This window comes from Mesocricetus auratus, unplaced genomic scaffold (genome assembly GCF_017639785.1).
Source record: "Mesocricetus auratus isolate SY011 unplaced genomic scaffold, BCM_Maur_2.0 Super-Scaffold_100081, whole genome shotgun sequence".
Taxonomy (NCBI): Eukaryota; Metazoa; Chordata; class Mammalia; order Rodentia; family Cricetidae; genus Mesocricetus; species Mesocricetus auratus.
The window spans coordinates 825,680-835,118 of NW_024429237.1; the positions used below are offsets into that span (position 1 = coordinate 825,680).

A 9,439-nucleotide genomic window follows, 5' to 3' on the forward strand; every position below is an offset into this window, starting at 1 on the left:
CTGACCAAGAGAAGGAAACGTCTGGAGCAGGCATCCACAGTAAAAGTTTATTCTTACACAGCTACAGCTTTGAAACAATATAAAAAGATACACCCATTTGTCATCTAGGAAGAGGATCTGAAGCATCGGGAGGGAAAGAGGGTGGCTATGGTGCATTGGCTGCACATGGTTATCGGCTCTGTTCAACTGTAAAGACAAAGAGGGAGGCAGTGAGGGAGGAGGGCCTTTGCTCTGGAAGCCCAGCTCTTTTTGTGCCCAGAATGGCCCTCGCCACTTACTGTATGTGGAGATATCTATTTCTTCTGGAAGCTCTGCCACGTTAACTTCAAACCGGTCCTGAACATCATTGAGGATTTTGGCATCATTTTCATCAGACACAAAAGTGACTGCCAGGCCTTTGGTACCAAAGCGACCAGCACGCGCCACCTGCAGGGAGATGGGGTCAGGAGATGGGCACCTCAGGATCTGAGGAAGGGCGGGGCCCTGATCCACCCATCTAGGGAGGGGTACTCACTCGGTGAAGGTAGGTATCCGAGTCCTCTGGCATGTCATAGTTGAAGACGATGTTGACTCGCTCAATGTCCATACCTCTGCCAAACAGATTGGTAGCCACCAAGATGCGCCGCTGGAAGTCCTTGAACTGCTGGTAGCGGGACAAGCTAGGGTGGGAGACAAACAGAGGCATCAAACACTGGTCCCAGGGGCATCCTTGGCCATGGTGGACATCACGCACTCACCGCTCCTCCTGGGGCATGCCTCGGTGAATAGCAATGGCTGGGAAGTTCTGTTCCACTAGAAGCTGGGCCAGGGCCATGCAACGTTGCACAGATTTGACAAAGATCACCACCTGAAGGAGAATGCCAATTAGGTCCATGAAGAATCACCCACAGGCATTCATCTTGATGTGGGCAAGTGGGATCATCACCTGGTTAAACTCTAGGACGTCAAGGAGGTCAAAGAGCTTCCTGTTCTTCTCACTGTCCTTGAGCTTGACGTAGTACTGCTGTAGCCCGTGTAGTGTGAGCTTGGTCTCGTCGTCCACAAACACCTCCATGGGCTGTGTGGGAAGGGAAGCAGGAAGGGGCGAGCAGGGCTCACTTCTGGGTGTCTCATGTGCCTGGAACCTTCCAGGGAGCAGCTCCTCTGTAGTGATGATTCCCAGAGGGCATGTTGCACCCAACCTCAGTAAACAATTCTCTCCCAAAAGCCAGATGTAAGTGCTGCTCTGGCACAGGTGTAACCACACTCAGCTCCCAGTTTGACAAACCAAGGGAAGTAAGGAGGTTGCGTGGGCCTCCCAGTATCCTCCAGGCCATGAGAGCAGTATGGGTGTCGTGGAGTGGCCCAGGCCCTCAGGGAGGGTCAAAGCTGCTGCGCTGAGGTGTTGGCCACGGTGGGCAGGCGGCCAGCTGGGGTGTCACCCTACTCACATCCTGCATGAACTTCCTGCAGACCGGTCGGATCTCCTTGCTCAGGGTGGCACTGAACATCATGCACTGCTTCTCATGGGGCGTCAGGCGAAAGATCTCTTGCACGTCCCGACGCATGTCTGGATGGGATGCCAACACACAGCAAGCCTCAGTGTCTTGTCGTCTTGTCTGATTGAGCAGACCCACACCAGAGAGGAACCAGCCCTCCCCAACCTGGGCCAGAAAATACTGGCGCCATGGCCATGGTGGAGTGGGCCCAGGGGTGTCCCCACTGCCTGAAGGGCTGGGCTCAGATGGGCGGGCGGGCGTGCGGGAGCGCAGGCATGGGAGGAGCCGCGGTCCACTTACTCGCTGCCAGCATGGAGCGGCCCTGCCAGTGCGCCTTGAGCCATGCTTCGGGAAAGGGAGCCTGAGGCAGAGACAGCCGCTGGCGTGAGACCTGCAGCTGCTTCCCAGGACACATGCCCATCTCTCCCAGACCCCGATAGGTGGCAGAGGCCACTCTACTCCTCCAGATCCCCTGGGGTTGCCTACATGTCCTAAAAGGATGGCAGCTCATGGGGCCTCAGAAGCAGCACATACTCTGTCAACACTGGAACTTCCCTTTAGGTTTCCCCCAGGAGCCCTGAGTTCTGGCCGCCCATGTGACCCACTGAGAGCCACTGCCTACCCCATCCATCAGGCCCCCTAGAAAATTGCTGTGACTCTTGAGTGGGAACCAGCTGGGCAGGCCAGGGGGATGCTCACCCAGCTGTTCCAGCATCTTGTCACACTCATCTAGCACAAAGTGCTTCACATTCCTCAGGTTCAGACTCCTGCTCCGTACAAGTGCCAGGATCCGGCCTGGTGTCCCCACCACAACATGGGGACAGTTCTTCTTCAACACATCTTCATCCTTCTTAATGGAGAGGCCCCCAAAGAACACAGATACCTATGGGGACAGAAAGGAAGCTGTTTCCATCCATCTGAGAGCAGTGACTTTTATGGCACAGGCCCCACCCATCCTGAGGACACCTAGCACCCCGGCCCCATTAAGAACCCAGGCAAGCTGAAAGAGCTGGAGCAAGCCTGGGAGGCCAGCTCTGATGAAAAGAGGCACCTGGATCAGCACAAGCCTGTGGGAGTTGGGCATAATTCAGCAGGCTTTTAAGAAACACAAATTACCAGCCTCCAAAGCAATACAGAGACCCTGTCTCAAAAAAAAAATTACCACTGACCTCAAGCTTGATAAATGCTGCCTAAGCTGGAGCTGAGGCCCAACACAGCACCTGAAGAGGCTTACCTTGACACTGGGCATGTACTTAGAAAAGCGCTCATATTCCTTGCTGATCTGGAAGGCCAGCTCTCTTGTATGGCACATGACCAGTACAGATACCTGGAGAGTAGGCAAGAAACGTATTCTTCCCCAGAACCCACACCTACCCACAGTGTACCTATTAGATAGTTCCATCCACACAAGTCACCTGAAGGCCCAAACCTTCTCCTTAAGCCTATCTCCTCAGACTCTCTCGTGGCTTACTAAAGCCTGTCTCACTCAAGAGGCCAGGAATAGGAATGGCAGCACAGACCCCAAACAAAAGGCTAGTTATCTCATGTTGCCATGCCCTCGCCCACCCCCAACACAGCCCTCAGCACGCTTGTGCCGTGCCCTGACAAGACAAGCACCTACCTACCCAAGGGTACAACCAAACCTCACACATGCTGCTCAGAGCTCCACCACAGAGCCACACTCCAGCCTGCCACACATGCCATTTGTTAAAGAGGGTCTTCCTATGGCCTCAACTCTTGATCCTTCCTCAGCTTCCTACGCTGGATTCAAGCATAACTCTTAAGACCCTAAAACTGGGCCGGGCAGTGGTGACGCACGCCTTTAATCCCAGCACTCGGGAGGCAGAGGCAGGCGGATCTCTGAGTTCGAGGCCGGGCTGGACCGACAGCCTCCAAAACAATACAGAGAAACCCTGTCTCGTAAAACAAACAAACAAACAAACAAACAAAAAAAGACCCTAAAACTGATCTCTAATGGTGGTGTTAGATTGCTACCTGCATAGCAAATCAGCAGTAACAGTGGTGACTGCAGTCACTATAGTTTCAATTCCCAGCTTATAATCAAAAGCCCAGAAAGAGATTATGGAAGCAGTTTCATGATACCCAAGGCTGCTCTGCCACATGGAACCCATCCCAGAAAGAAGCCCACATCTACCTGGCCATTGATGGGCTCGATCTGCTGCAGGGTGGCCAGCACAAACACAGCTGTCTTGCCCATCCCAGACTTGGCCTGGCACAGGACATCCATACCCAGAATGGCCTGGGGAATACACTCATGCTGGACTGAGGAAGAAAAAAGTATGAGTAAGAAACTGGATGCTGCCTCCCTGTATATTCCTTTGCCAGGGAGGTCAGTAGGCTCAGATCCCAGTCATCCGCTTGCATAGGAGCCGCTGATATAACTGGCTCACAGGGAGGGCACGGCTGGGGGTGACACCAGGTAGCATACCCTCTGAAGGATGCTCAAAACCGCAGTCAACTATGGCTCTCAGGAGCTCTGGCTTCAGCAGAAAGTCCCGGAAACCAGAACTGTGAATGGAGACATAAGATCCTTTGACATCTTTCTTCGGAGGAGCTGGAGTGCTCTCCTGGGGTGCTTGGGGCTCTTCATCTTCATCATAATCCAAAAGCTCGTTTTCCACATCTTGTTCTGCCATGGCACTGAGAACAGAAGACAGAGGAAGGTGGAGATGCAGCAGAGATGTAGGCAGGGGCAAACCCTGTAAGCAGGTAAAGCTCAGTGGTGCACCTGCACAACGCCTCGCTTCAGCCTACAGTCTTCCCAGAGACCTCATCTGCTGCACGCCCACTCTCCGTGCAAGGCCGCCAGCCTCAAGCATCCTAAGGTCTTCCGATGGAGCTCTGCGACAGAACACTTAGCTAGCAGGTTCTGTCCCCAACACCACAGATAAATCACCGACTCCTCACTACATAGCCTTCATTTCCTGTCCCCCACTCACTTCCCTCTGCTTCATCTGACCAGACCATGGAACCTCCACCCCAAGGATGCCCTATTCCCCAGTCTCTGCACACAAGTTTTTTTTTAAAGCAAGGATCTCACTATTTCACCCTGGGTGCCTGAGACTTGCTATGTAAACTAGTCTGGCCTCAAGTCATAGGGACCTGCTTCCCAAGTGTTGGGATTACAGGTGTGTTCCACCTCAGCTTTTTTTAAAAAATGCAGTACTGGGGCTGGAGAGGTGGCTCAGAGGTTAAGAGCACTGGCTCTTCCAGAGGACCTGAGTTCAATTCCCAGCAACCACATGGTGGCTCACAGCCATCTACAATTCAATCTGGTGCCCTCTTCTGACAGAACACTGTATATGTAATAAATAAATAAATCTTTAAAAAAAATGCAGTACCGGGGCATGTGGAATGCTTCATAAGCATTCCACCAACTGAGGAAAATCCCCAATCTTTGTGAAGTTTTTGTTTTTAAAAAGATCTTAATATGGCTGGAAAGATGGCTCAGAGGTTAAGAGCATTAACTGCTTTTCTAGAGGTACTGAGTTCAATTCCCAGCAACCACATGGTGGCTCACAGTCATCTGTAACGATTTGATGCCTTTTCTGGTATGCAGGCAAACATGCAGACAGAACTCTGTATATATAAAAATCCTAAAAACAAAACAAAAAGCCAGGCAGTGGTGGCACACACCTTTAGTCCCAGCACTCGGGAGATAGAGGCAGGTGGATAGCTGTGAGTTTGAGGTCAGCCTGGTCTACAGAGTTCCAGGACAGCCTCCAAAGCTACTCAGAGAAACCCTGTCTGGGGGTTGGGGGAAAGACACCTTAACATATCGCCGGTCCTTACTCACCAGTGTTTGAATTACAGGCAGACAACACCTTGCCTGGTTAATTTGCCCTCCCTGACATTTAAGCTTTGGCACTAATAAGGCTCCTCAGACCACCCTCCCAAGGACCTCCCAGCACACCAGGGGCCTGCAGTTGTGACTGCCTCGGTGCTGGGAAAGCAGCATCTGCCCTGTCCTACCCAGCCCAGCCTCCCCTGCTGTTTGTTTGTGGTCTACACAGGGGAATCATTAAGTGCTTTTATGAAGAAGGTTCCCATTGGGCCAGGCAAACAAGAAAGCTAGCCAGCTGAGATGCTAAATGGAATCCACAGGAGACAAGCTCCCCCCACTTCATTAATCCTCAGACACCAAGTACAAGGCATACATACACTAGCCAGGCTTGTCTTTTGTCCTCCCTGGCCTGCTGAAATAGTTCCTGAGATCAGATGCTGACTCATTAGGACCCACTTCTGGCTCTCTTATTTATTCCCTCTGTGACTTTATTCAAATTCAGACATTTATTTATTTTTACCTTTTATTTTATATGCATTGGTGTTTTGCTATGGGTGTTGGGTACCCTGGAACTGGAGTTACAGATAGTTGTGAGCTGTCATGTGGATGCTGGGAACCGAACCCAGGTCCTCTGGAAGAGCAGTCAGACCATTTGTCTGGATTACAGCCTTCTCAGTGTCCACTGATCCCTATCCAGTACACAATTCCCACAGAGGCATAAGGAACCCACTCCAGCTAAATCAAATCTGGCCGTAGTCACTGTGCTGTTTAAAACAGGCTGAACTTGGGCTTGGAGAAATGGTTCAGCAGTTGTTGCTTTTGAAAAGAACACAAGTTTGGTTCCTAGTGTCTATACACGGTGATCCAACTATCTATAATAGTTCCTGGGATCTAAGCCTTTTGGCCTCTTTGGGCACCAGCAACTCAAGTGGTGAACACACATACATGCAGGCAAAATAGCCACACATAAATTTCTATTTGCTTTTTGAGATGGAGTTTCTCTGTGTAGCTCTGGCTGTCCTGGAACTTGCTCTATAGACTCAGAGACCTTCCTTCTCCCAAGTGCTAGGATTAAAGTCATGGGCCACCACCACTGTCAAAAAAATATTTCCAGCCGGGCATTGGTGGCGCACACCTTTAATCCCAGCACTCGGGAGGCAGAGGCAGGTGGATCTCTGTGAGTTCGAGACCAGCCTGGTCTACAGATGGAGTTCCAGGACAGCCTCTAAAGCTACAGAGAAACCCTGTCTCGAAAAACAAAACAAAACAAAACAAAAAATCCAAAATGTCAGGTGGTGGTAAACATCCTTAATTCTAGCATTCAGGACAGAAGCAGGCAGATCGCCGGGTCAGCCTGGTCTACAGTCAGGGCCTACATATGAGACCCTATCTCCCTATCTCAACAACAAAAAAACCCCATAAACCTACCACCCGCATGGGTCATGACCTCCCCAGAGTGCACTTCCTGTTAGCATCAATTTAAAAGAATTCTTCTCAGCAAGGTGGGTGGCACACACCTTTGATCCTAGCACTTGGGAGGTAGACTTGGGTAAATCTGAGTTGAAGTCAGCCTGGTCTACAAATTGGATTCCAGGCCAAGGCTACACAAAGAAACTCTGTCTGGAAAAACACTGTTCTCGACAACCTGATCAGGTGTAGAAGAGGGCCTGGCAGTCAGCCGCAGTGGTGGCAAAGGACTGGAACTACCGGGGCCTTAAGAAGACCCGCTGCAGCAGCAGAGGGACAGGTTCATTTGCCAGTCAAGAAAGATTACTACCAGTAGGTAAAGGAGGGTTCCCCAGAATCCACACAGGAGAGAACTGACAGATTGTCCTCTGATATACACAAGCTCATACACATATACAAAATAAAAATGCTTTAAGAAGTTATTGGGGGGGCAGATGATGGCACACACCTTTAATCCCAGCACTGGGGAGACAGAGGCAGGCAATCTCTGTGAGTTCGAGGCTATCCTAAAGCTACAGAGAAACCCTGTCTCAAAAACAAACACCAGCGCACCCCTTTAATCCCAGCATTCGGGAGGCAGAGAGAGGTGGATCTCTGTGAGTTTGAGGCCAGCCTGGTCTACAGAGAGAGTTCCAGGACAGCCTCCAAAACAATACAGAGAAACCCTGTCTTGAAAAACCAAAAACCAAAACAAACAAACATCAAGCACCAGACCTCGGCAAAGGTCTACATGCAGCTAAAGCAGACACAACTAAGAGAAAAGAGCTGGGCAGGTCCAGGGCCTGTGTACCAACTGCTAACTAGACTTAGGGTCCAATGACTCAGTAAGAATTTGCCCAAGTTGGAGTGCAGCATAAGCCCAACAGCAGGGAAAACCAGCCACGGAAAGAGCATTATCCACAGGGCAATAAGGAGAGAGACGAACATCAAAAAAGTTAGAGCCATCCCAGGGTAGAGCAGAACCAGACATCTCTAGCTCAAACATGTGAATGGCCAAGATGGTGTATCTACCGATTTTTATTTGAGAAAGGGATTTATGCAGGCCCTAGGCCAGCCTTGAATTCCCGATTCTCCTATCTCAACTCCCCAAACGCCCAGCATATACTAAAATGAACTTTAAAACTGCCTGAGGCAATTTTTCCGGTGAGCTCCAGGCCAGTCTTCTTATCAACAACAACAAAAAACCTTAGGCATTCGGAACCGGCCAGGAGAGATGGCAGATTGGTTAAAACGCTTGACCTGAGTTAGGTTTCTCAGTTCACAACCACCTAACTCCAGGTAGAGGTTCGACTCCCTCTTCCGGCCTCCATGAGCACCTGCTCACAGTGATTCATTCAAACATACACGTAAATTAAAAGTTCCAGGGCAGACTCGACTTCACGAGAACCTTAGGGCCCCTCACACAGATGTACTGTTTTGAGGCAGTATAGGTCTAAAAACGTTTCTTGTGCTAGTTAGGGGATAAATGTGCAGGCGGGCGTAGTGGCGCACGCCTTTAATCCCAGCGCTCCAGAGGCAGACACGAGTGGGGTTCACTGAGTTCGAGGCTGACCTGGTGTTCACAGTGAATTGCAGGACTCTGTACAAGGACCCTGTCTCAGAAAACGAGACGCGATTCAACAAATGTTCTAGGAACGAGTTGGGGCGCTACTCGGAGCGGATACCCACAAATTCGCCACGCCTCGGTTCCATCAGGGCCAGGGAGGCTGAGCTGCAACCGGGCTGAGCCGGCTCACGTCCGCGGGTGAACGACCCCTCCTGTGGGTCGCCACACCGACCTTCCCAGTCTGCAGGAGACATCTCCTCGGAGAGCGGCAAAGCAAGGCAGGAGGCGGGCGACGGCAGACTCTGCCCACAGAAGCCTGGGTCGTCCGGCCGCGCTCGGCCTCGACCCCGCCACGATGCACAGGCCGGCCTCGGAGCGCCGCCATGACACCGTTGCCCGGAAGCCGACACGCTAACGGCTGGCCCGCCCCTGGCGCATGCGCACGGGAGCCCAACGGCCGCCAGCGCGAGGTGGCGCCTAACCGCCCTGCCGCCTCGCGCCCACTCCTCCCCTCCCGCTGCACCGCGGCGTCTTCAGCAAACCCACAGCCCCGAGCCGCGGCCCCGAGCTCGGGACCCACCACTTACCTGTCGCCCGGTTCGCCTCCGCGAGCTGCGAGGAGAGCCGTTCGTCGGGTTGTACGTCGCGCCCCTGGACGCGAGCCGCAACGCTTCCTGTCGGCAGCCCGACTCGGGTCTCGCTCACTGGGCCGTTGACTTATCACTCAACCGAGGAGGAAGTGGTGATTGGATTATAAGGACACAGTCCGGCCGGCTATTGGTGAAAGGCGTGAAGGGGGCGTGCCTGGTGCCTCAGGCTCATTGGGCAATCGAGAGTGGGCGTGCCCTATGGGGCTGAGCTAAGCGTCGGCCCCGCCCCGCCCCGTCACGTGAGGTGAATGTAGGCCTGAGTGGATGCTGCTATAGTACTGGCAACCGCCTGTTAATTGTCCATGCTTGTGCCCCACCCTTTTAAAGTGTAGTTTTCTGGCTGTGGTAGAATTTCTGACTCTTTTTTTTTTTTTTTTTTTTGAGGCAGGGTTTCTCCGAGGCTTTTGGAGGCTGTCCTGGAACTAGCTCTTGTAGACCAGGCTGGCCTCGAACTCAACAGAGATCCGCCTGCCTCTGCCTCCTGAGTGCTGGC

The 9,439-nt window shown here is 52.2% G+C and overlaps 1 protein-coding gene across 4 annotated transcripts; it reads right to left on the reverse strand.

Annotated features, from left to right (window-relative positions):
* Positions 1-33: 33 nt before the first annotated feature.
* Ddx39a (DExD-box helicase 39A) lies at positions 34-9,016 on the reverse strand. Of its 4 annotated transcripts, none has more exons than XM_005087556.4 (11): positions 8,884-9,016; positions 3,928-4,139; positions 3,634-3,761; positions 2,713-2,805; positions 2,178-2,361; positions 1,431-1,549; positions 926-1,057; positions 738-847; positions 515-659; positions 279-426; positions 34-186 (listed from the first exon to the last, which is right to left on the reverse strand). In XM_005087556.4, the coding sequence occupies exons 2-11, from the start codon at positions 4,133-4,135 to the stop codon at positions 170-172; spliced, it is 1,284 nt and encodes a 427-aa protein (XP_005087613.1). In that variant the 5' UTR covers positions 4,136-4,139; positions 8,884-9,016; the 3' UTR covers positions 34-169. The 4 variants fall into 4 exon arrangements, with proteins under 4 accessions (XP_005087613.1, XP_012981779.1, XP_040592668.1 ...); XM_013126325.3 differs by lacking the exon at positions 8,884-9,016 and adding an exon at positions 8,419-8,608; XM_040736734.1 differs by lacking the exon at positions 8,884-9,016 and adding an exon at positions 8,303-8,428.
* Positions 9,017-9,439: the final 423 nt, after the last annotated feature.